Source organism: Chiloscyllium punctatum, chromosome 15 (genome assembly GCF_047496795.1).
Source record: "Chiloscyllium punctatum isolate Juve2018m chromosome 15, sChiPun1.3, whole genome shotgun sequence".
In the NCBI taxonomy this organism is placed as follows: domain Eukaryota; kingdom Metazoa; phylum Chordata; class Chondrichthyes; order Orectolobiformes; family Hemiscylliidae; genus Chiloscyllium; species Chiloscyllium punctatum.
Genome location: NC_092753.1, coordinates 10,228,816 through 10,256,171, shown reverse-complemented (window position 1 = coordinate 10,256,171; position 27,356 = coordinate 10,228,816). Strand labels below are relative to the sequence as shown.

Genomic DNA, 27,356 nt, shown 5'->3' with positions numbered 1-27,356 from the left:
TGGTAGTTAGGGAGATTGGATGTCGGCAGCATACATGTGCAAAGGGCTGAGGATGGACCGTTGGGAACTCTAGAGGTAATGATGCAGAAATGGGAAATGAAGCCATTACAAAGTATTTTGTTTTTCTTGACCATGTCTGGATAGATCAGGTACAGCAAGCCATTTGTGCTACATGAGGTGCACTAGTCCAAGGTGCCCCTTCCTTCCTGTTAACCCCAGCTGCTAGTCTCATAAAACTTTGTGGAACAAAAGAGATCCGTTAGTCCTACCAGGTGCTTGCTCTCTGATGGCGTAGTTCACCTAGGTCCTTGACGCATGCCCTCTTAAAGGAAGGGTGGTCAACCAAATGCTTTGTGGAAGATATTACAAATCATTAATGCATTACTAAAAGTTTGTTTATCCTCTTTTTAGTTCTACACCTGGTTTTCCAGGATACAGGCACAGATGGATCAAGATGAAGGAACAAAATACAGGTACATTTTCCCTCTTGTTCGCCAGTGGCTAAGGCCCCTGTTCCTGCAGTGGATTCTGGCTCTGACTTAACATTGTTCACAGGATAATGAAGCAATTCCACTGCATTTTCCTGAAGTGGAATTTCCCTCTATATTTCCTCCTGGTCTTCCATTGCTTTTTATCACCAAGGGGTGGAACATGGACTCTTTGTTTGGGGAAACATTTATGATCAGTACCAGCTGCCAGTAGAGGTGAGAGGTGAATGGGTCACTCACTTTATACTTGTATCCTTCTCCCCCTTCACCTACTACCACCACAAGGGAAACTACTGGTCACTGCTCAGTGCTGGGTCATTGTGGCCACTCTGAGTTTGAGAATTTACCAGTGTTGTGTTGTGGATCCTACAATGTATCCTCGCCATTCTTACATCACAGACTGCATGTCTGCTTGACAATATGGATGGGGTTTTGGGTTTAAAGCATTAAGATATTCAATAATTTGAATTAAATAATACAAGTATCATAGAAAACTTGAAATTTATCCAAAAATATCATTGCACAGCTAACTTGATTTGAATGACTGAATTAAAGGAAATAGACCATTCTGTGTACATATTGCAGAAGTTAGAAAAACATAGGACCTATTTGCTTCATGATTAAGTTCAAACAATGCAATGTTTTAACTGCCTTGTGTGAGGAACTGAAGTGAGCCTGCCTTTAAAAACGTACTGGCTTAAATAAATGCTGTTGTAACAAATAATACGAGCAGGCTGCTCTGGAAGTTGGATTGAAACTGTGTTCTTGCACTCTTGGATCTTAAATTAAGATTCTAGTCTCTCTCTCTCTCTCTGGTTAGACCTCTAAATGTAACTGGCCAATAAGTCTAGTTCCTGTTTCTCATGAGTACATAAAGACAAAACTGCTTGTAATCTGCTCCCAAAAACCTTGGAATGGGCGTAAGGTGTGGGAAATCGAAACGTCAGACTGATGAGTTATGCTTATGGTAAGGTCTGTGATTTTGAGGTGAGGGGATGCGTCACACCTGATGTGGAAGTACTTTAAGGGGAAATGGCTGTTTTTGATTCAGTGCTAACGTCCTTCATCCCGATCTCAAAATGTGTCCATGTTGTCAAAGCGAAGTACAAGCTGTGTGACAAGATGAACTAAAGTACAGAATATTTGACTGCGAATCGGCTATCAAACTGTGACTTCATATTTCACGCATTCACTTTCCTGTATTACCTGTCGGTCATTGCTGGCTCGAGTACACTTTAATCACGCTGAGGATTCTATATGTCAGTGAGTGTAACTTTCTTTTGCTCCTAGAGAAATGAGGGATTATCTATATGGCTTTCAGGAGCAATGTGATGCAATACTGAATGACGTCAACACAGCCTTGCTACACTTGGAGTCTTTGCAGAAGCAGTACCTTTTTGTGTCCACCAAGACAGGTACACTACATGAGGCTTGTGAGCAGCTCCTGCGGGAACAGGTAAGAAAGTTTTAGGCCACAGTAAAGGCTCTGCTACCTGACATGATGCCCCCTTCCCCCACTGGGCGCATGACAATCCTCTTTTCAGGTCTGCCTTGAGCCTTCCCCAAGGTCATTTTTGATTTCCAACACTCAGGACCTGGTTAGTATCGGCAACTTGAGATATCTGCCTGTTAATAGGAATGCTGGTTTAAACTACTTAGCCCTCCCTGAAGGGCCATAAAATGCACTTGATGTGGTCTGTGAAGTTCGATTGTTGCGGGATTGAGGGCTTTGTAGGTGTCAATTGGCTTTTTGTGTACTTCTAAATGTAAAAGGAGTTCTGTTGCTGAACATAATCTTTATATGGATGGTTTGATTTTCTGCTGTAATACCTTTTTATTGTATTTTTCTCAACAGTCAGAGCTGGTTGATCTTGCTGAGAGCATTCAGCAGAAGCTTTCATATTTCAATGAATTAGAAAATATAAACGCTGTAAGTATTTTGCGGTCTGTTCTGTCGTGAAGCCTGTTCTGTATCATCACAGCCCCCTTGATGCTGCACTTATGAAAGCACCACCTGATGCACAAAATCTTGTGGTCTTTGGGTTTCCAGTTGGAGGAGCGGTTTACTAGTTAAAACATAGCCGCCTAGTGTTTCCACGTAATCCTGAAACTTTCATGAGTGCTTTAATTGCCAACCCATGTCTCTCCTTGAATCTGTAATCTCAGGTGTTGACTCTTCAAGCATACTGAATGTTTTGACTGATTTCATGCTATAAGGTCCCAGTGGCATAGCTTCTGCAATACTGCACTGGATGAGACATCAAAGTTGCAGTTTCAAATCTCACCATGCCAGGTGTTAGGATTGCATTCATCCTCTTTGTGCACTGCAAGTAGAAGAAATATGAGGAGTGAGTATTTCTGGATTAGAAATATAGGAACAGTAGAGGGTCATTTAGCCTTTTGATCTGCTAATATGTTCATGGATGATCAAACACTTCAATGTCTTTTATCCACCCTAATTCCATAACCCTGTACGTTGTTAGTAATCAAAATCTATCAATCTCGACTGAAAACATTCTCAAAGATTGAGCTTCCACACCCACTGTGGCAGAGGTTCACAACCCTCTGAGTAAAAAGAATTCTTCTCATCTTAGACCTAAGTGCCACCTTCCTCACACCTTATTTTTAAGTTGTGTCCCCCCCCCTCTCCCCCACAGTTTTAGACTCCCCAAACAGGGAATCAGCTTACCCGCATCTACCCTGTCCATCTCTGTCAGCCTTCCTTAAGTTTCAATTAGATTATCTCTCATTCTTTTGAACTCCAGAGAATATAGGTCCAGGTTGGCCAGTCTCTCTTCCTAGGAAGATCCCAGGTACATGTCTGATGAAACTTTGTTGCGCTCCCTCTATAGCAATAATATCTTTCCTGAGGTAAGGGGAGACCAAAACTGCGCACACTGTTCCAGCTGGAGTCTAACCAAGCTTGTGTATAATTGAAACAAGACTTCTGCAATACCCTTCTACGATAAAGGCTAACATCCCATTAGCCTTCCGAATAACATGTGCATATGCATGTTAGCCTTCTGTAAGGAGACTTCGTTCCCTTTGTATATCTACACTTCTTTACCTCTTACCTCAGAAATACTCTGCATATCTCTTTCTCCTACCAAAGTAGATAGCCTGAGAACTTTGAACACTGTTTCATCTTTTTCATTTCATAATATTATATCTAAAATAGCTTGTCATCTAGTTGGCTCCTCAATATTCTACTCAAATAAAATCCCTAACACACACCCCAGAGTGTCATGCTGGACAGCTTTAGTGCAGTTATATATAATATGTAATTTATATGCAGATTGAAGTCACCCAATGATTAGTGCTGACCGTGCTATGCCCAATAAATACCATGTCCCATGCTACCACTACAGTTTAATGGCCTTTAAATAACTCCAACCAGTGTCTGCTGCCCCTTGCTATAACTTAATTCCACACATTACTCTTTCAATCTGAGATCTTCCCTCACAAAAGTACTGGTTCCATTCTTCATTATTAGGACAGATCCACTTCCTTTTCTGAGCTGTCCTTCCTAAATGCTGAATATTCAATTTCCAGTCTGCAGCCATGTTTCTTTGAAAGTAGCTAACTGATACCCTGTATCTCTATTTGTGCCTCTAAGCCATCTAACCTACTGTGAATGCTTCATGTATTCAAAGAGAGTGTCTTTAACTTTGTCTTTTTAACATCATTGAAGTATACAAAAACAAATTTCTGGAGAAACACAGCAGGTCTGGCAGCATCTGTGGGGGGGAAAAAGGCGCAGTTAACTTTGAGTCTGGGATCTCATCGCCAGAAGTATACCCTCTGGCCGGCTTTTTTTTTCTCCTGTCTTCTAGACAGATTGTGGTGAATACATAATTGATACATTCATGTCCTGAGGGGAAACGGTCTTTGTCCCCTGCCATAAACCCCACCAACCTATACTGGTCTACATGTGACTCCAGTTGTACACTATATGTTTTTTTTAATACCCTCTGAGCCAGTTGGGTAACACAGTAAATCCTGCTTTACCATGATAAGTCTACATCGCTAAAACAAATTCAACACTCTCCTGGTTATAACTTCTAAGAGCCTTTACAACCAAAAGACTTTCATCTCTTTTTTTTTCATGTACACTTTGCTTTGAAAAGGGTGATACCTGATAGAACCAGGACTTTGCATGACTATGACAACATGTTCTCTAAGTCATTGCCAGGAATGTAATTGGAGATCTGCTAGTAACATTAGGAATTCCACACGGAGCATATACTTGGGATAGGAACAGCTGTAAGCCATTCAGTTCTATTACCCTTTTGCATCATTGTATTAAATCTTGGCTGCTCTCATCTCTATGTTTGCACCTTTGCAATCTATTAATCTCAGTTTTGAAAATTCAGATTAATGCAACATTTGCACCTTTTTAGGATCGTAGTTGCAAGTCTCAAGTATTTCCCGAAACATTTTAGAGGATCAGTCAGCAGCTGTGCAAAGAGATTATTCAAAATAAGATTTGTTCAATGACAAATGTATGAGTCAGCAAGCTATCTAAATGGAAATCAACCACTTACATCCTTTCAACAAGAAAGCATTCATGTTGGAAATGTGTATTAAATTGTCCTTCCATTCAACTCTTAATGTTGTTCCAACTGAAGTGGAAATGACATTCTGATAGTATTTTGCTCTCATCCTAGAAATTGAATTCACCCACATTATCTGTGAATAGTGAAGGATTTATACCCACGCTGGCCAAGTTAGACGACTGTATAACCTATGTGTCATCAAATGTAAGTACTTTTGTTGGAGGTTCAGTTTGGTCTGTTATTGGTCCAAATGTCATTAAAACGCTTAGTCCTATCATTGTACAGTATAGATCATGTACTTTCTGTAAAGAATGTGGCACACAGTGAAACCCTGCATTTTTGTAGCATTCCACTAAGTCTGTTAATTCATAAATTAATGACATACTGAGGGAGACCATCTCGTTGGATATTTGTGTTGTCTGGGGACTGTCACTGGATCTGTGTCCATCTAGAGGAGAAATTGCCTGCTTCTGATAAGTTCAGATGATGTTTTACAGGCCGTAACACAAGTAGGGCTTGAACACAGGCCTCCCAGACCAAGGGTGGGGATGCTACCACGAAAGTCCCCCCTCCCCCATGACGTTGTACGCCAGGCCATATTGCACATGGACAGAAATAAATTGCATAATTTTGCAAATACTTTCAGTAGCAGAGGTTAAGAACGCAAATGGCAAGATGGTGGGAGATGGGGGAAATGGAAGGAGGAGCCCCTAAACCCCCTTCTTCGCCAGCCCTCCCGAAAACTACCCTTTCCCCATCACCACCCACCCACCAAAAATCAGGTCCATTCCTCTTCTGAAACTGTTTAAGCATGCATATGTGAATTAAAGTGGTCCATAATGCAGGTGTTAGTGTTATCAAATGCCACCTTTATTTAAACTGTTCTTTATAGCATTAATTATTATTTTATTTGCAGCCTGGCTTTAGAGATTATCCTGTTTATTTAGCAAAGTTTAAACAATGCCTATCCAAAGCTATGCACCTAATGAAGATTTACACTGTGAATACACTTCAGAACCTCTCCACTCAGTTAACCAAAAGGGTAAGTTGTTACTGCAATACAGTTTCAATAACCTGACTAATTGTGGTTCTTCAGAATACCAATATTGGAGTGATGTTTTATTTGTTGGAGTTTTTTGTTCAGCAACTCGTGTTAATATGCGTTCATCTGGTTTACAAGGAACGTTTTTTTTTTGTGTATTGGTCAGTTAGCTCACTTGGTGAGGTGACTGGTTTGTGATGCAGAGTAGCACCCACAACATAGGTTCAGTTCCAGCACTGGCTGAGGTTACTTTGAAGAATTCATCCTCTAACCTCACTCTTTGCCTGAAGTGTGGTGTCTGTGTTAAACTCACCACCAATCATCTCTAATTAGAAAGCAGCCCTGGGGTCCTCTGGGATTATGGCGTCTTGACCTTTTTATTTGCAATTTATTCTTAAATTGTCTGTAAATAAATACAACCAGTGCAGACATTGAAGAAAATTTTGACTTTCCTCATTAGAGTTTTAATTCAGTTGCAACAAAAAGTATTTCCTGAACATGGAAGGAAACTATTTACTATTTGTAATTTTGCATTATCGTTTCTGACAGGACCCCTCGGTTACATCTAACACCGATAATGCCTTTACATTGTTCTATGTGAAGTTCAGAGCAGCAGCTCCAAAAGTGCGGGTAAGCATTGTGGAATCTAAGACATTTATATGCCTCTATAGTGAGTGGAAGAAATTAGGCACATTTGCTGCTGTAGTTGGCATCACAATTTCACCTACCTGGCTAGAAAAGCCACTATCTGCTAGCTAATTCAGATGGATAGCGGAAGACACCACTATTGGATCTTGTTTGTCAGGCCTTTCAGTCCTGTTACCTGTCAAATCTCAATAATGTGGGAACTGCAGAGAAAAATTGGGCAACATCCTAAAGAGAGAAGAAAAAAGGCAGTAGTATAGAAGCTTGCAGGCGTAGTGGGAAAACAGCCAGAATGTACACGGTGGTGAAACAGCCATGCATGGAGAAAGTAACAATAATTAGAGAGAAAACCATAGAATGAGGGAAAAAAAACAATTACAGAACAACAGAAGCCATGTGATAGTAATGGGAAGACGGGGGTAGGTTGTTCTTTGTGCATGGTGAATAGAGGCCTGTGACCTGACCGGCCCAACAGCCTGTGATCGTATGTGCTGAGCAGCCAGGACTCTCTGTATCATCTGTGTGCAGCCAGGTATCTTGGTATTCACAGCTGAGCCAGAGCATCTAGTCGTATAGTTGTGGACAGTCAATCTATTTGTAGTAGATTGATCTGCAGAGAATGTTAGAAACAGTGCAGGAGCTGTTTCTTGTTTTGGCTAATATTTTTATGTAACCAATGTAACCTCCAATCATTACACTCAAACTTGCCATTTGAAAGCATCCATTGTGTTCTGTTTTTCCTTTGCAGTCTCTAATTGAGCAGATAGAGCAAAGGACTGAAAAAAGTTCTGAGTAAGTACATTCTCCATGCACTGTATTGGATGAATGGTGAGCTAGAGAATGTAATTCTGGTGTTCTTCTTGGACCTCAAAACTGTCATGTGAAACTTTAGTAGATAGTTACAGAACGGGACTCTTTTGGGAGTTAATTATTGATTAAATGTTTGTTCAGAAAAAGTATTCACCGTTGTGGTATGTTGTTGAAATAACAAGTAGCAGTTTCTCCATAAGAGAGAATTTGCATTATACAACATCTTTTCAGATTCTTGGAATGCCCCAAGCATTTTATGTTTAGTTGATCATCTTTGGAGTAGAGGTTTGGTTAGGTAGGTTAATGTAAAATTACTGCAGATTGTAAAAGCACCCATGTCTTGGATTATTCATTTTAATGTAGGATGTTTGAAATTGCTAAGAAATGCTGTTGTTTTCAAATGATTGATTTCTATCCATTTTAATATCCATGGTTTAAATCAAGATCTATTGTGTTGTTGTATCCTGTCATAGCACCTCATTATTAAATTGGATATTGGGTAAAATAATTGCATTTAACTTATTGTTATCGATCAGGCCAGACCCCTCAAAATATTTCAAGACTGTAGCCCAGACCTTGACTTTGCTACTTGTTTTAAGCAGGTGTACAGTGGGTAGTCCAGGAGAGAATTAGCTGGTCAAACCACTTAGTTTTAAACAAAACAGAATATATTTACAAGGTTACTTAATGAAACAAAACAGGAAACAGAATGCCAAATAACTTATCTGATCCAAAAACTCATTGGATCATCCCAACTTAATGATGCTGTTCCAAATACTTGCAACAATCCCCATAAACATCCCTTGACACAAAAGGTAAAATGAAACATAGGTTCTTACAGGATAGAAGTCACAGAGAGAGTACCAGCCGGGACCTGCTTCTTTGGGTCCAGCAGCCCTTCTTCTCACACATGCTAAAACCAAACCAGGGAGAGGCTGAACTGGGAGAACTGGCCCCACCCTTTTCATTGTACAAGTGATATTTTAAAAACATGAAAACCTTCTGCCTGAGGCAGTATCCGTTAGCTTTAAATAAATAAATAAACAGACTTTTTGGAGTCTGTTGTTTACGGCTTCTCTGATTTCATCACACTAGGGAATCTTTTGTCATTTCACTGGCAACATTTTCTTTACAGCAGGTCTTTGTAAATGGAACCTGCTCCTTACAGTTCCGAAGGTTAAATTGAAATAGCCATGTTTGTGCTGATTGGTAATCTCTCTCAAATTGCCACCATGACCCTTCTTTCTGATGAAAGAAGGGAGCTCCACATTTGAAAGGAGATTCCGTTCGGACCTTCCTGAGAAATGTGGAGTCTTTCATAACATAGACCCTGTTGGGGGAGGATAAACGGCCAAGTGGACACCTGTCAAAGGGTAAGTACTTAAGCTAAGTGGGAGGGTGGTAAGGTGCCAAGTAGGTAGTGTTCCAGCTGGGTATACATAGAACATTACAGAGCAGGACAGGCCCTTTGCCCTTGATGTTGTGCCAACCTGTAAAACCAATCCAAAGCCCATCTAAGCTACACTGTTCCATTTTCATCCATATATTTACCCAATGCCCATTTAAATGCTCTTAAAGTTGGCAAGTCCATGACTGTTGCAGGCAGGGTATTCCACACTCCTCCTACTCTGAGTAAAGAAACTATTTCTGACATCGGTCCTATATCTAGCACCCTTCAATTTAAAGCTATGACACCTCATGCTAGCCATCACCATCTGAGGAAAAAGGCTGTCACTGTCCACACTATCTAACCCTCTGATTATCTTATGTGTGTCTATTAGGTCACCTCTCAACCTTCTCTCTAATGAAAACAGCCTCCGGTCCCTCCGCCTTTCCTCAAAAGACCTTCCCTCCATAACGGGCAACATCCTAGTAGATCTCTGCACCCTTTCCAAAGCTTCCGCATCCTTCCTACGATGCAGTGACCAGAACTCTACACAATACTCCAAGTGCAACGCACCAGAGCTTTGTACAACTGCAACTTGACCTTGTGACTCTGAAACTCAATCTCTGTACTAATAAAAGCTAACACACTGTATGCCTTCTTAACAACCCTATCAACCCTGGGTGGCAAATTTCAGGGATCTATGTACATGGACATCAAGATCTCTCTGCTCTTCTGCACTACCAAGAATCTTACCATTAGCCCAGTACTCCTGTATAGAGCCACGCAAGTCGTGTGCTGTGATATTACAAGGGGAGGGAGTTAGAAATTCTCCCTTTTTTTTGGGAGCTGACACTTGTGCGATAAGTATGTTACTTGTTATTTACTTACCCTTTGACAGGTGTCCACTTGGCCGTTTATCCTCCCCCAACAGGGTCGATGTTATGAAAGACTCCACATTTCTCAGGAAGCTCTGAACGGAATCTCCTTTCAAATGTGGAGCTCCCTCCCTTCTTCAGAAAGAAGGGTCATGGTGCTAATTCTGAATTGTCTAGATCTTGCTGCAGAGGCATGGACTGCTTTCATAATTTGAGGAGTTGCAAATGGAACTGACCAAGTTTATTAACTAGTATTAATTGATTATTAGTATTGATTACAAGTGTAGTTGAATGTGAGATTTCATTCAGTGTAGTTCAGGGTCAGCCAATTGATGCCCAAGGCAGGATATGAACCATTTTGTTATTTGAATGGAATGGAATATTATGCCATTGTCAGTGAGCATCCCCATTCTGCCCTCTTAATGGAGGGGAGGCCATTGATTAAGCAGAAGATGTTGACAACTAGGACGTTACCCTGAGGAATTCCGACAGTAAATCTTGTCCCTGAGTGACTAGAGGTTTACAAAATTGAGGGGCGTGGATAGGATAAATAGGCAAAGTCTTTTCCCTAGGGTTAGGGAGTCCAGAACTAGAGGGCATAGGTTTAGGGTGAGAGGAGAACGATATAAAAGAGACCTAAGGGGCGACTTTTTCACGCAGAGGGTGGTGAGTGTATGGAATGAGCTGCCAGCGGGTGTGATGGAGGCTGGTACAATTGCAATATTCAAGAGGCATTTGGATGGGTATATGAATAGGAAGGGTTTGGAGGGATATGGGCCAGGTGCTAGCAGGTGGGACTAAATTGGGTTGGGATATCTGGTCGGCGTGGACAGGTTGGACCGAAGGGTCTGTTTCCATGCTGTACATCTCTCTGACTCTAAGCGTCCTTGTCATCATCCCTGTTTCTGTGCTTCTCTATCTCTCTTCACCTCCCACGATCACAGCCTGATGCTTGAACCTTGATTCTGAGTCTATTTCTATAGATGTAATGTTTATGAAATTTCCAATCTATTAAAGGATCAGGGAAGTTGCTGTAAAAGAGCCGTCACTCCTTGACTAGCTCTTTGTGTGAAGCAGCCTCTTACAATACAAATATACTCACAAGAAGTGATGCAAATTACATAGGGAGACTCTCTCAATGTGCAATATTGTCTTTAAATGGACTCTGTTTTAAAAAAGTCTAAATGTACTTTTGAAATTGAATAGCCTTTATAGCATGGATTTGTTCTGGCGGGTTATGATTTTATTGTATTAATTTCAGTAAATTTAATGCAGACCTAATCTTCCTCTAGGTATCAACAGCTACTGAGCGAGATCCATCAGTGCTACTTAGATCAGAGGGAGCTGCTTCTCGGTCCGAGCATCTCCTCCACTATTGCTGACCTGACCAGCCAAAATAACAGGGATCACTGTGCTCTGGTATGGGTCTCCAATAACATTAGTAAGCTAAAAAGACAACAGTTGTTGGAAATGTGTACACACGTTCAGAAAAGTTAATACATTGTAATTAATGGCGCTGTTATTCATTTAGTTTTGAGTCAGTTACCAGGATATCTAAGAAATATTTGAAGTGTGTTCATTAACCATTCCTCGATCCTCTTCATAAAGTACACAGTTTTAGAAAAGGTGAGCCTTCAAGGTCTGGATTTGATCTGATCAGGTAGGAGGATGGTGTAACCAGAGTGCCCCTCCTCCTGTCACACCTCCCTGGTGCCAGCGTCTGTCTGAGAATGGGAACTCACTGGGTGGACGATGTTGTGTAAACTCATGTGCTCCTGCTGTGTGGTCCAATGTACTGAAATGGTATCACTGGCACTGGCAATGCCCAGACTGGATTGTGCTGTCTGCTGCTTCCCAAACTTCCAATCTTTCAACATTGAACCACTGAGCTGGACTATCTAACCTATTATTGAATTCCTGATGTTATCTAGGAGGTGCACGAAACCAAGCTTGGGTAACATTTGTCCTCATATTTCACACTCATCCAGCACAGAAACAGTCCCTTCAATCCAACTTGTCCATGCTGATCCATACGTGACTACAAACTCTAAACCTTCGCTATTTGCTATTGTACTTGTCCAAATGTATTTTAAATGTTTAATTGTACCCACCTCCACCACTTTCTCTGGCAGCTCATTCCATGCACCTCCTGAGAAGAATTAACTTATCTGTTGTGCAGCACTGAACAACTTTGGGAATTATGTTACAAACCTGTACTTTTAATGCTGCCCTGTTTTGATAAATGCAAGTTGCAACTAAAGGAACCAAGTTATATTTATGTAAAGTTGTAAATCAAAGGAAGTTAGTGTGTAATGCGGTTATTGTTTTACAGTACTAACAGAGTTGCATGTTGCTGTAATTGATATAGCTAAACATTTTGTGCTGCAGTTCAAAAGATTACTTCAATAATTCAGGCCAGTTTGAGTACATTTAACTGAACTGCAAAACCCAGCACATTATATTTGAAATTGCAGCAATGATTCTACAGTGTATTGCCAGCAGTGTCATAAATTACATCTTCACCAACTGTGGGGCATTGTCCCTCCTTGTCCCTTTCAACTCTGCAGCCCATGATATAGACGGCCACCCCACATTTAGGTAGCTCCTCTCCTCCCTCTTGTTTACTTGGTGTCACTCTTTCTATCAGTTTGGCGAGGCGATGGCCTCGTTGTATTACAGCTGGACTGTTTATCCAGAGACCCAGGTCATATTCTGGGGACTTGGGTTCAAATCCCACCACAGGAGCTGCTGGAGTTTAAATTTCATCAAAATCAGTAGAATGAAGCCTGCTGATGACCATGAATTCACCATCTACCTTTTGGGAGAAACACCGTCTGGTTCACTATTGTCCATTAGGGAAGGAAACTACCATCCTTCCCTGGTCTGGCCTACATGTGACTCCAGACCCACAGCCAATGTGGTTGACTGTTAACTGCTTTCTGGGTAATTCGGCTTGGGCAATAAATACTGGCCTAGCCAGCGATGCCATAATACCAAGAATAATTTTTTAAAAAAAGTTAATTGCCAGAACATTTTCCATCAGTGACTTCCTTTCCCATCTACAGACCATATCTTAAAATCCTCAAGGGCCTATCTTTGGCCACCTTCCCTTTCGATTCTGAAGTGGTTTGAACACAGAGGATGCCATACACCCCATTATGTGTGCAATAGCTTCATCCTCTGCAATTTCTTTCTCCCCGAGATAATTATCTTTTTGAAATTGCTTGCTGCCATTTGGCAGTACTTTCAAGGGCAGGGTCCAAATGTAAGCTGAAGGCACTCTTCGACTGTCATTCTCAGCTCCTCAACGTCGCTGGAATGATTCTCGGATATCCAGAAATGATGAGCTACATTTTCCCTTGGTTGTAAATTTTGGAAAGTTCAAAGTGGTCAATTTCACTTCCCAAATTGTCTGTGGCTTGCCCAAAGACTTGCAACCTTGGCATCCTGTTGAAGAATAAGCTTCCAACCTCATTTCCTGTGCCCTGTCTCCTCTGCCTCCTTACACCTCTCCGATTTAAAACTATTGCGTTTGTCTCATTGTGACTTCTCCTTCCCCATTCTTTTACCTCCACTAGCCTCCTAACTAACCCTCCACGAACTCTGTGTCCCTCCATTTGTGGTCAGCACTGCTGCCTCACAGCGCCAGAGACCTGGGTTCAATTCCCGCCTCAGGCGACTGACTGTGTGGAGTTTGCACGTTCTCCCTTTGTCTGCGTGGGTTTCCTCCGGGTGCTCCGGTTTCCTCCCGCAGTCCAAAGATGTGCAGGTCAGGTGAATTGGCCATGCTAAATTGCCCCATAGTGTTAGGTAAGGGGTAAATGTAGGGGTATGGGTGGGTTGCGCTTCGGCGGGTCGGTGTGGACTTGTTGGGCCGAAGGGCCTGTTTCCACACTGTAAGTAATCTAATCTAATCTCTTACATATTGCCCCCACTGTATCATCTCAATTTCCTGACTATGCCTTCAACTGATACGGCCTGATCACGAAAATCACTCCCTCAACCACACGGGATCAACGTGGATTTCAACAGTTTCCTCATTCATCCTCCCTCCATATTATTCCAGTCCTAGGCCTCCAACTCAGCACCATCCTCCTGATCTGTCCATCACCTTTTTCATCAATCCACTTTATCCTCCTCTCCAACTATCACCTTCGTCCACACCTTCATCTTTCTATTGCATTCTCAGCTACCTTCCCCCCCCCCCCCCCCCCCCCCCCTCCCATTTATCTCTCAGCTCCCCAGCCCACAAGCCTCATTCCTGAGGAAGGCATTATGCTCGATTCTCCTGCTCCTCAGATGCTGCCTGACCTGCTGTGCTTTTCCAGCACCGTACTCTCGACTCTGATTTCCAGCATTTACACTCCTCACTTTCTCCATAGCATTACAGCTGTATTTGCCAAAATAAGTAAAAACACAAAGTGCTGGAGAAACTCTGGTCTGGCAGCGTCTGTGGAGAGAGAATCCAATTCTGCAGAAAGTGTCATTCTACTCAGGTGCCACTAGACCAGCACTTTTGCTTTTATTTCAGATTTCACGAAATTTTACTTGTATCTTTATATGCTGCTCTTATGCATAGCATGTTAAACATAGAGAAAGTTACCGAGATGCTTCAGGAAGTAATAATGAAAAGGAAAGATTCTCTAGATTTACAGTATCTAAGTTGGTTTTAACGTTAACTTCAGTAGTGTGATATGACAGGCCACGTTAGTGTTTCAATCAAGCAGTGATTTAGAATTCTTTTCCAGGTTCGAAGTGGTTGTGCTTTTCTGGTTCGTGTGTGTCAGGATGAACATCGGCTGTACAATGAATTTTTTACAAAGCCAGCTCCCAAACTGGAGTAAGTTATTCATGTCTTGTTATCCGCTTGATCATCACAGTTTTTCAATTCCTTGCATTCGTGTTGAGTGACTCTATTGAATCAGTTAAAAAAGATATGCTGCATTCCTTTCTAGTTTCTGTGCGTTGCACATAGCGAGTAGGGAAGAGCCAGGCACAGTAACTTACAACATTCCTGCAGATGTGTTTTTTTTTGTGTGTGCTAAAATAATTTCAGAGGAATTGTAAATCAGCAGAACTGTCATTGTAGGCCCAGGTACACTGACCACCTACTCTGGTTAGTTCATTCCTTAAAGCCCATCAACCAAAGTGACAGACCGTGTGCAAGTGACTGTGTTGGCAATTACTTCATGTTACCGCTGAGCTGCTCAGCACCACCTGAGGCATCTTTTGCAGCTGCCATGGTTCCTGTCTTCAGTCTGACTGGCACCGTAGTCTGTGTTACTAAAAGGATAGTGTTTAAATGGAAAAAAACCCTAGGAAATATATGGTGGGTCCTTACTTGTGATGAAAATATGTTATAGGCATGGCTTTCGCATGATTGAATTTGCACCAAAAATCCAAAAAAGCTGAAGTTAAGCCCTTTCCAGAAGTGTTCTTCTATGATCCAGTAAATGTTCAGAGAGAAAGATGTAGAGGCAACAGGGTGGTAGTGATAGGAGATTTTAATATTCCCAACATTGACTGGGATACACTTAGTGTTAGAGGTCTGGACGGGGCAGAATTTGTAAGGAGCATCCAGGAAAGTTTTCTGGAGCAGTATGTCAATAGTCCAACTAGGGAAGGAGCCATATTGGACCTGGTGTTGGGAAATGAGCCAGGCTAGGTGACAGAAGTTGCGGTGGGGGATTTCTTTGGGACTAGTGACCACAATTCTGTAAGTTTTAGAATACTTGTAGACAAAAATAAGAGTTGTCCGAAGGGAAGAGTACTAAACTGGGCAGAGGCCGATTATATCAAAATTAGGCAGGAGCTGGGAAATGTGGATTGGGGGCAGTTATTTGAAGGGAAGTCTACATTTGATATGTGGGAGGCTTTCAAAGATAGGTTGAAGATAATGCAGATTCTAGATTAGATTAGAGTGGTGCTGGAAAAGCACAGCAGTTCAGGCAGCATCTGAGGAGCAGTAAAATCGACGTTTCGGGCAAAAGCCCTTCATCAGGAATACATTATTCCTGTATTCCTAATGAAGGGCTTTTGCCCACAACATCGATTTTACTGCTCCTTGGATGCTGCCTGAACTGCTGTGCTTTTCCAGCACCACTCTAATCTAGACTCTGGTTTCCAGCATCTGCAGTCATTGTTTTTACCTTGAAGATAGTGCAGGATAGGCATGTCTCTTTGAGACCAAGGGATAGGAGAGGCAAGATTCATGAACCGTGGATGACAGGAGAAATTGTACGACTAGCCAAGAGGAAAAGGGAAGCGTACATAAGGTCCAGGCAGCTAAGAGCAGAACCGTCCCTGGAGGAATATCGGGAGAGTAGGATCAATCTTAAACGAGGAATCAATTGGACTAAAAGGGGTCATGAAATAACTTTAGCGAGCAGAATTAAGGAGAATCCCAAGGCCTTTTATTCACACATAAGAGGCAAGAGGGTAACTAGAGAAAGGATTGGTCCACTAAAGGATAATGAAGGAAGGCTGTGTGCTGAACCTGAGAAAATGGGGAGATTCTCAATTACTTTGCATCAGTGCTCACTGAGGAGAGAGAGAGTTGAGCTTAGAGATAGAAGTTTGTTTACTGTGAATTACATTGACATAAGGAGGGATGATGTGTTGGATAGGCTAAAGGATATTAAGGTGGATAAATCCCCAGGACCAGATGGTATCTATCCCAGGTTGCTGAGGGAGGTGAAAGAGGAAATAGCTGGTGCCCTGACAGATGTCTTTGTAGCATCTTTAAACATAGGTGAGGCGCCAGAGGACAGGAGAGTTGCTAATGTTGTCCCCCTGTTCGAGAAAGGTAGTAGGGATACTCCAAGTAACTACAGACCAGTGAGCCTGATGTCAGTGGTGGGAAAGTTGCTGGAGAAGGTACTGAGGGATAGAATCTATTTATATTTGGAAGTGAATGGCCTGATCAGTGATAGACAACATGGTTTTGTGCAGGGGAGATAGTGTCTTACCAACTTAGAGTTCTTTGAGGAAGTGACCAAGTTGATAGACGAAGGAAGGGCTGTCGATGTTAAGTACGTGGACTTTAGTAAGGCATTTGATAAGGTTCCCCATGGTAAACGAATGGAGAAAGTAAAGTCACATGGTTTGCAGGGTGTTCTAGCTAGGTGGATAAAGAACTGGTTGAGCAACAGGAGACAGTAATAGTTGAAGGGAGTTTCTAGAATGGATAAAGATGACCAGTGGTGTTTCACAGGGGTCAGTATTGGGGCTACTGTTGTTTGTGATATCCATAAATGATTTGGAAGAAGTCATTGGTGGTCTGATCAGTAAGTTTGCACGGAGGTTGGTGGAGTAGCAGAAAGTATAAGGATCTGTCAAAGAATACAGGAAAATATAGATAGACTTGGAGAGTTAGGAGGAGAAGTGGCAGATGGAGTTCAATTCAGGAAAATGTGAGGTGATGCATTTTGGAAGGTCTAATTCTAGAGCAAACTATACTCTAAACTGAAGAGACTTGGGAAAAGTTGATGAGCAGAGAGATCTGGGAGTTCAGGTCCATTGTACCCTGAGGGTGGCTGCACAGGTGGATAGAGTGGTCAAGAAGGCATATGGTATACTTGCTCAGATGGACTATTGAGTATAAGAGCTGGCAGGTGGTCATAAAATTGTACAAGACTTTGGTTCGGCTGCATTTAGAATACTGTGTGCAGTTCTGGTCACCACAAATACCAAAAGGATGTGGATGCTTTGGTGAGGGTGCAGAGAAGGTTTACAAGGAATTTGCCTGGTATGGAAGGTGCTAGCTATGAAGAGAAGTAGAGTAGGTTAGGATTGTTTTCATTAGAAAAAAGGGAGATTGAGGGGGAACTTGATTGAGGTTTACAAAGTCATGATGGGTATGGACAGGGTGGATAGAGATAAGCTTTTTCCCCAGGGTAAGGGATTCATTAACAAGAGGTCACATGTTCAAGGTGAGAGGAGAAAAGTTTAAGGGGGATACACATGGAAAGTACTTCACACAGAGGGTGATAGGTGTCTGGAATGCGTTGCCAGCAAAGGTGGTAGAGGCAGGCACGGTAGATTCATTTAAGGTGCATCTGGACAGATGCATGAGTAGGTGGGGGCAGAGGGATACTGATCCCTCAGAATTGGGTGATAGGTTTAGACAGTGAATTTGGATCAGCTCAGCCTTGGAGGGCTGAACAGACTGTTCCTGGAATGTAAAGTTTCCTTGTTCTTAGAACAACCTGTGATTAAAGGTTCACTGGAAAGATGCAAAGTGAAATCTAGAAGGTGTGTGATGGAGAAAGATCAATGAACTGCATGATCTCCTTTTTCTTGCGGTTGGACATGTAATCCTCCGGTAGGTCTAATCAATGAAAGAAGGTATAGACATAACGTTTGTATAATGTGGAGCTTGCATTTACATTTTGCTTAAAATGTGCAGGATAAAAAGTTTTGCATTATTGCAATGAAACTGATTGAAAGCAAATTGAAATCTAAGGTAATGTACTGTTGATGTCGGTCTAGGGGTGATTAATAAAATAATGTACTGTATTCTGTAGAATGCATGTTCAACATTGTAATTCTTTCATAGCTAATTGCAATTTATGCCACGACACTTCTTAGGACAGCAGCTTATTTTTCTTCTGTGGACAAATGGTGTTAACTATTTTTGACATTATATAACAGTTAGTTTTAATGTCCTTTTGGGGAACGAAACTGCCGTCCTATGTGGTCTAGCCTACATGTGACTTCAGACCCACAGCAATGTGGCTGACTCTTAACTGGCCACTGGGCAATTAGGATTGGCAACAAATGGCAACACATCCAGTGAATGAATAAAAAAAAAATACAAAAAGCATTGCTCAACATGTATTTAAAAACATGCTGACTAATTTAGGGAGTTCAAAAAGTTACTTGCACCTCGTTAATCCCCTGTATTATAATTGATTTTAAAACGTTTTGCTGATTTCATGCAATGTCAGGTCTTTAAGCATCTTCCATCAGCTGTACTATTGCAGTGAGTTGTTAACTGCTAACACATATTAGAGGTATTTGCTAAATGGCAAGTACTGCACCAAATCTGTTCTTTAAATTTATAAAAGTAATTCACATGATCAAAGGATGGCTCTAGTTGGGGCTAGTTGTGTGCAATCACGGATAACACAATAAAGTGAATTAAAGACTGAAAGTATTCTTCATTGAGCTGAACCCTTCAATCCTGTTTTTGTACCAAGTACTGACTTGTTTCACAGTGATCAGGTTAATGATCTCTTTTGAAACTGCTTTCGCCACAACATCACAGGCCCAGATAAATGTATAGTCTAGATCTTGGCGTACAGGTGACAAGTTCAAAGTTTGTGGGCAACTCAAAACTTAGAATTTTAAACTCTGAGAAGGACAAACTTCAAAAGGACATTGACATATTCGTGGAATGGGGGGGAATGTTAGCAAATGAAGTTCAAAGAAGTATAAAAGATGTAGTTTGGTGTAAAGAGCACAAAAACATGTTGCAGGAGCGGAGAGATCAGTGTATCTATGTGTGTAAGTTATTACAAGCTGCAGGACAGGTAGAGCAATTAATGAAAGCATACAATATTCTCGGCTTAGTATATAGGTGCATAGAGTACTAGAAGTTAGGATGAACAAGGCACTGATTAAACCTCGGCTAGAATATTGTGTACAGTTCTGGGAACTACACTATAGAAAGGAGGTGAACACATTGGAGAGAGTCCAGAAGGTGTTCCAGTAATGGTTCCAGAGATTAAACATTTCAGTCAAAGGGAAATATTGGAGTGAATGGGACTGTTTTCCTTGGAGAGAGAATTGATACAAATTTTCAAGATTGTGAGGATGTAAACAGACAAGCTGTTCAGAATTATAACCAGATTAAGAACTGGAGTGCACCAGCCATAAAGTGTTTTGCTAAAGCATTAAAGACGAGGTGAGAGTTAGAGCACAGACAGGAAGTGTGGTAGAGACAGGTTCAGTTAAGATGCTGGAGGGCATTGGATGATTGCTTCTATTTAAATAATGTGAGTTGAATTGGATTTATTGTCACGTGTACCAAGGCACAGTGAAAAGCTTTGCATTATGAGCATTACAGGCAAATCACAGAGTTAAGTAGCATAGATAGTAAATAATAGGTAAACAGCAGCAAAAACAAAAACACAGGTACAGGCAAATGTTAAGAGTTTGAGTCCTTTCAGTATTCTAACAACAGGAGGGTAGAAACTGTTATGAAACTGACTGAAGCGTGTGTTCAGGCTTCTGTACCTTCTCCCCGATGGTAGAGGTTGTAAAAAAAATTGTCAGGATGGAATGTATTTTTGAGAATGCTGGCGGCCTTTCCTTGACAGTGGGCCTGGTAGATGGATTCTATAGATGGGAGGTTGGCCTTTGTGATTGTCCGGGCCGAGTTCACCACTCTCTGTAACCGTCTCCGATCTTGAATGGTACGGTTGCCATACCAGGTAGTGATACATCCAGAATGCTCTCCATGGTGCACCTACAAAAGTTGGCAAGGGTATTTGCCATCATGCCAAATTTCATCAGCTGCCTGAGGAAGAAGAGATGTTGTTGGGCCTTTGTAACCACATGAAGAGTCCAAGAAAGCTTGTTGTGAGTGACCACTCCCAGGAGCTTGACACTCTCCACTCGTTCCACTTCTGTGCTGTTAATGTGAAGGGGGGGCATGAGTAACACCCCGCCGAAAGTCAATAATGAGTTCCTTGGTTTTGCTGGCATTGAGAGCTAGGTTATTCTCAGTGCACCATTTTTCTAGGCCTTCCACCTCCCGTCTGTAGTCTGTTTCGTTGCCATCTGAGATTCGACCGACTATGGTGGTGTCATCAGTGAACTTATAAATGGCATTAGTGTGGTATTTGTCAACGCTGTCATGGGTATACAGTGAGTACAGTAGGGGGCTGAGTACACACCCCTGAAGGGCTCCAGTGTTGAGTGTTAGTGACAATGAAATATTGTCCCCAATCTTCACTGATTGTAGCCTGTGGGTCAGGAAACTGAGGATCCAGTTGCAGAGAGTGGGGCTTAGTCCGAGATCACGAAGTTTAGTAATCAGTCTTGAGAGGATAATAGTGTTGAAGGCTGAACTGTAGTCAATGAGTAGGATTCTTACATAGCTGTTCTTGGTGTCAAGATGTTCTGGGAGGAGTGAAGAGCAAGTGATATGGCATCTCACGTGGATCTGTTGGTTGGATAGCCAAATTGGACTGGGTCAAGAGTAGTGGGGAGGCTGGAGTTGTTTAATGCCATAACCAGCTTTTCAAAGCAACTTCATGATCACCAAAGTTTGGGCCACTGGGCGGTAGTCATTGAGACATGCTGCATGAGCCTCCTTAGACACAGGGATGATGTTGGCCCTCTGGAAACAGGCAGGGACAGTGGCCTGCTACAGGGAGAGGTTGAAGTTGTCCGAGAAGACCTCTGCCAGTTGATCTGCGCCTGCTCTGAGTGCCCGGCCTGGTACTCTGTCTGGTTCCATCACTTTCCTTGGATTCACAAAGGAAAACTGATCTGACCTCTGGTGCAATGACTGTTGGGATAGGTTCGTCAGGACTTGTCGGAATAGGTGTTACCTCTCTGCCGAAATTCTGCTCAAAGCGAGCATAGAAGGCATTGAGACGATCTGGGAGGGATGTGTCATCGTCTGCTATCTTGCACTGTCTCTTTTTAGAACCTGTGATGTCATTCAGTCCTTGCCATAGTCGCCGGGTGTCTGTTTGGGTCTCTAGTGTGGATCGGTATTGGTCCTTGGCTGTCCTAATGGCTCTGTGAAGGTCATACTTGGATTCCTTATTTGAGTGGGTCTCCTGATCTGAAGGCCTCATGCCTGGTTTTCAGCAAGTTCTATATGTCCTGATTCATCCAGGGTTTCCTGTCCGAGAACACCCAGATTGACTTCATTGGTGTACAGCCTGCCACACAATGATAAAATGTAAGGTTTATGGGAGAAAAGCAGGCAATTGGCACTAAATTATAATGCTCAGAGAGTTGTTGTCGATATGATGGGAAGAGTGGCTTCCTTCTGCACTGTAACGATGCTGAGATGTCAATTGAGAATTGTAAGCTCAGTCTGTGACCACCGGGTTGGCCCAACAATGAAGGGTGATTCCAGTTTTTGCGCTGTGTTATTTTGGAAAGAAATTGGAGAATCATTTTTGTGAGGCTGATCCCGGTCCTTTCTGCTTCTACAGTGAGCTGCTGGAGAAACTGTGCCTGTCGTGGTATGATGTGTTTCGACCACTCATCATTCATGTCAACCACCTGGAGACGCTGTCGGAGCTGTGTGGAATTCTGAAAAATGAGATGTTGGAGGATCATGTGCAGAACAATGGTAGGTGGGCTGTACGGAGATCTCTAGAAACTGAGCTGTGTTCCTGAGGCCAGACCATGTCGTGTAAGCAAATTGCCGATGATTTGATATATCTTTTACATATGCAATATACCTCTGACTAGTTGGCGTTAAGGCACCAAATCTAAGATTTGGTTTAAAATGGTTGTATTTTTTTAAAATCCAGTTGGCCATTCCAGAATGCTAACCTCTAGTTTCTGTCACCCTTCAGCGGAGCAGTTGGGTGCCTTTTCTGCAGTGGCAAAGCAAATGCTGGAAGATGTACAAGAACGTCTCGTCTACAGGACGCACATCTATATTCAGTCTGACATTGTGGGCTATAAGCCTGCACCTGGGGACCTGGCCTACCCTGACAAACTGGAAATGATGGAGGTAAATAAGTCTTACCTAATTACAAAACTATTTATTGTACATTTAACCTGGGTCTACATGGATTGGATTATATCCCAAGCTGTGATCATTGACCCCTGTCTGTTTGCAAACGAGTAATTGGGCTCCTGAAAGACCTCGCCAAATGTTGCCCCAATATCTCCCCCCCCCCCCCCCCCCCCCCACTTTTTGGGCACTTTGCTTTATGTAAGGCACAGAAACAAATGTTGTCAGACTGCCACTTTCAGAGGTCATAAGGAGTATGCAGGAACTCTACCTGGTCATGCTACTTCAGTGCCAAATGACTGAAGGTCAACCTACTTAGGCGGAAGTGGGTTCTGCAGATGCTGGAGATTAGAGTCCAGATGAGAGTAATGCTGGAAAAGCACAGCAAGTCAGGCAGCGTCCAAGGAGCAGGAAGATTGACATTTTGGGCAAACCTATTTAGCCTGCATTCTAGCATTCAGTGAGGCAGTGGCTGTTTGAGTGTCAGGTAGGGTGGGAAGGCTCAATGCTGTCAGAGCCCCTGACTTGTACCTTGTAGATGGTGGGCAGGCACTAGAGAGGCAAGAAGTGGGCCGCTTGATGCAGAATTCCTAGCCTCTGACATGCTGTTGTAGCAACGCCATTTATATGGCTGGTTCAGTTCAGTTTCTGGATAATGGTAATCCTCAGGATGTTGATAATGCATTATTTGGTCAAGATAATGCCATTGAATATCGAGGGGGACAAAAAACACATGGGTCTTATGTTGAGTTTCTGAGGAAATACAGCCCCACCGACAATGGTCATCCCTCAATGATCTCGCAGCTTCTAGTATGTTCTTAAGAGTACAAACACTTGATGCTTGCACACTGACTTGGCTAAGACTTCCTTCCAATCAGTTCCAGTACTTTTACATAATATTTGGGTAAACTGGCTTCTTCAGTTCTTTTTTTCTTGTAAGATCCCATCAATCCTTGCAAGAAGCCCTTAAATCATTTTCAGTTTCGCTGACCGTTATAGATGTACAGAAAAAAAAACAAAGGTTAGAGATTTAATACAGACATTAGATTAAATGAAGTAGTGGCTGAGGTAAGATTGAAAAATTGTAATACCTTTTGAGAAGATAGGAACAGCAGGAGATTATTCCCTCCTTTGAATCCTGCATTGTCGCTCAGTGAAATCATGACTGATTTGTATCCTAACTCTGTACACTTGCTTTAGCTTTGTAGGCCTTAATAGATTTTTGTTGGGTAAACCTATCAGTGTTTAGTTTTGAAACTTTCCATTTTCTTTATCTACCCACTTAAATACTTCAATCACCTTAAAGCCCTCAATTAGATTCTGTACTCAAGGAATTACATAGGTCACCATAGTACAATTGGGCTACTCTGTCATTAGAGGGAGATGACTGGTGGTGAATTTAACCTGAGGGTCGCCATTCCTCAGGTGAGGGGAGAGGTTCAGAAGGAGAGTCCTTCATGGTAACCTCAATCAGTGTGGGAATTGAACCCATGCTGTTGGTGTAAGTTTACATCACAAACTAGCTGACCGACCAACCAACTAAGCCCCTACCAGACCAGTCTATACAATCTGTTCTGCTCATGTGAACATCAAGAAGGATTGTCCTGAATCTTCATTGTTTGTCCACTGTTTTACACAGCTCTTTAATGGGTGCTTTACAGGAGCATCATCAAAAAACATTTAATGTCAGGTTCCTTGAGAAATTAGGGTAACTGATCACAAACTAGGCACAGACAGAGATTTAAGGTGCATTTGACAGGGGCAAAAATGGAAAGTTTTAGCAAGGCAGTTTCACAACCTGGCATCTCAGTAACTGAAGCCATGGTCAGAAATTGTGGATTCATTAGAATGGGGGGTGGAGGGAGGAGGGGGGAGGAGGGGGTGGTGGTGGGGAGGAGGGGGATGGATATACATGAGGCATGATTTGGAAAACTGCACAGATCTTGGAAACAAGTTGGGCTAGGGAGATTGCAGCAATAATTAACTCTGAGGAGTTGAATTACAGGAGTGTGACTGAATTGTTGTTAATGTGCTTTTCATGGGTTCAATATGCTTTCGGTGCTCCTGTTGTTTGAAAATGCTGTTCATTCTTTTCTCATAATTGTTGTTTGTTCTGCAGCAAATTGCACAGAGCTTGAAGGATGAACAAGCCAAGTCGTCTGTGGCTGATTCATCTTTTGCAGACGTTCAACTCGAAGATCCTGATTCTAAAAATGTCATCAAATCAGGTACGGCGCAACAGAGCATCAGAACTAATACTTAATGCCGGGTGGCACGGTGGCTCAGTGGTTAGCACTGCTGCCTCACAGCGCCAGGGTCCCAGGTTTGATTCCAACCTCAGGCAACTGTCTGTGTGGAGTTTGCACATTCTCCCCGTGTCTGCGTGGGTTTCCTCCGGGTGCTCCAGTTTCCTACCACTGTCCAAAGATGTGCAGTTTTGGTGAATTGGCCATGCTAAATTGCCTATAGTGTTAGGTGCATTAGTCAGGGGTAAATGTAGAGGAATTGGTCTGGGTGGGTTGCTCTTCGGAGGGTCGGTGTGGACTTGTTGGGCCGAAGGGCCTGTTTCCACACTGTAGGGAATCTAATCCTCATTGTTGCTCCTTCTACAGCAGTCCTGAAGAGGGTAGCAGTACTTCCTGATGGTCCATCTCCCTTTGGAAATGTACAGCTTTCATATTAAAGAAGCAATATATTGTGAGGTGAAGGAAGCTGTAAACCTGGGTGGATCGGGAAGTTTTGTGTTAGATTTTGAGATGCATTCAATTGGAAGTGGATGACCTTTGACTTCTGAACACTGTCCAGCCTTCTCTTTTGGTCTGTCTGTGTTCCGTATGTAACTTCTGCTCCCAACTACGCATCTTGTATCTCTCAATTCAGTAAACGTTTCCTGTTGCTGTACTTTCCATCTTCTATTTTACAACAAATTATCAACCTGTCCCACAGAGGTACCATCTACTCTTAGTCTGGGTGACACCGTCTTTTGCAGAACTTGATGAAGAGCCTTTTGGAAGTCTATACGGACTCTCTCCTGTCCAGCATGCTTGTCACAGAGATGTACAGCACGGAAACAGAACCTTCAGTCCAACTTGTCCGTGTCGACCAGATATCTTAAACTAATCTAGTCACATTTACCAGCATCTGGCTCATATCTCCCTCAAGCCTTCTTATTCATATACCCATCCAGATACCTTTTTAAGTGTTGTCATTGTACCAGCCTTCACTGCTTCCTCTGGCAGCTCATTCCATACACACACCAACTTATGTGTGAAAAGGTTGCCCCATTAGGTCCCCTTTTTAAATCTTTCCCCTCTCACCGTAAGCCTACACTCTCTAGTTTTGGACTCCCCTACCCTGGGAAAAAGACCTTGGCTATTCACATTGTCCGTGCTGTCATGATTTTATAAACTTCTATAAGGTCACCCCCTCAGTCCCTGATGCTCCAGAGAAAATAGCCTATCCCTATAGCTCAAACCCAACCCCTGCAACATGCTTGTGGATCTTTGCTATACCGTTTTCAGTTTAACAAATTCTTCCTACAAAAGAGAGATAACCAGAATTGTACACAGCATTCTAAACGTGGCCTGAGCAATGACCTGTTTAACCACAACATGACCTGCCAACTCCTCTGGTCAATACATTGGCTAACCCACCTAGCCTGCACAACCCTGGACACGATGGGCAACCTCAGATGCTGCCTGAACTGCTGTGCTCTTCCAGCACCACTAATCCAGAATTTAATATGGCCAACCCACCTAGCCTGCACATCTTTGGACTGTGGGAGGAAACCCATGCAGATACGGAGACAACAAGCAAACTCCACACAGGCAGTTGCCAGAGGGTGGAATTGAACCCAGATCCCCCTCGCTGTGAGGGAGCAGTGCTAATGGCTGAGCCACCATGTTGATTCTTTATCAAAGATGTGCTAAAGTGATGGTTTAGTCATTTTCGTTCTATTTGTGAGTATTAGCTGTGTGCAAACTGGCTACATTTCCCAATTATTAGGCGGCTTGCACTTCAAAAGTACTTAATTGGCTTCAAAACATTTTGAGAAGTCCTAAGGCCATTAAAGAGTATAAATCGAAGCTCTTTAATTTCTGCTTACTGGTGTGTTCTAGTGCTGAGATCTATTTATTCATGTGTTATCAGGGATGATTTTAACTGAGGGTGGATTTTGGGAGAATGGGTGGCAAAGTGAGCTTAGTACTCTTCCCCTGCCACAGAAACCAGGTCTGAGCTATTTAAAGTCTCATGAAGAAGTGATTGGTTCACCTCCCAAATGGTGTGGAAAAGATATCAGTGCGAAACAGTGGTAAATCAAGCCGTTAAGCCAATTACCATCACAAGCTGAATAGTGGGAATGGCTTCCTGCAGTATCTTGTGGATCTTTCTGTTTGGGGTGGTAGAGGAGTCTGGACCAGGGAAGACTGAAGAGTTCACTACAGTGCCTGGAAGAATGTTGACTCCTTTAAGAATATAAGCAATAGGAGCAGGAGCAGGCCATTCAGCCCCTCAAACCTGACCCACCACTCTAAAAGATCAAGGCCAATCTGCCTTAAGCCTTTTGTGACAGCTCCTCGTAGCTTTCCAACTCCTTGATACTTCAAAATGTTATTAAATACTTCGTGATCGAATTTCTATACACTTTGTGGTAGAGAATTCCAGAAATTTGGGAGTAGAAATTCCATTGTATCTTGGTCTTAAGTAAATATCTTATTCAGTAACAATGTCCCCTAGTTCAATATTCCCTTACTAGTTGAAATATCTTCTCAATGTTTGCCCAGTCAAATCCTCTCAGAATTTTGTACATTCTAACAAAGATCACCCATTCTTCCTAACTC

At 42.4% G+C, this 27,356-nt stretch overlaps 1 protein-coding gene across 1 annotated transcript in view; it reads left to right on the top strand.

Annotated features, from left to right (window-relative positions):
• cog3 (component of oligomeric golgi complex 3) overlaps positions 1-27,356 on the top strand; it is a 522,289-nt gene that overhangs the window by 472,623 nt on the left and 22,310 nt on the right. The window contains exons 3-14 of the mRNA XM_072584618.1: positions 412-473; positions 1,779-1,944; positions 2,344-2,418; positions 5,156-5,248; positions 5,961-6,086; positions 6,636-6,716; positions 7,480-7,523; positions 11,096-11,222; positions 14,552-14,643; positions 21,983-22,122; positions 22,352-22,512; positions 24,635-24,743. Coding sequence (XP_072440719.1) covers positions 412-473; positions 1,779-1,944; positions 2,344-2,418; positions 5,156-5,248; positions 5,961-6,086; positions 6,636-6,716; positions 7,480-7,523; positions 11,096-11,222; positions 14,552-14,643; positions 21,983-22,122; positions 22,352-22,512; positions 24,635-24,743 — 1,276 coding nt within the window. The remainder of the gene's footprint in view (positions 1-411; positions 474-1,778; positions 1,945-2,343; positions 2,419-5,155; positions 5,249-5,960; positions 6,087-6,635; positions 6,717-7,479; positions 7,524-11,095; positions 11,223-14,551; positions 14,644-21,982; positions 22,123-22,351; positions 22,513-24,634; positions 24,744-27,356) is intronic.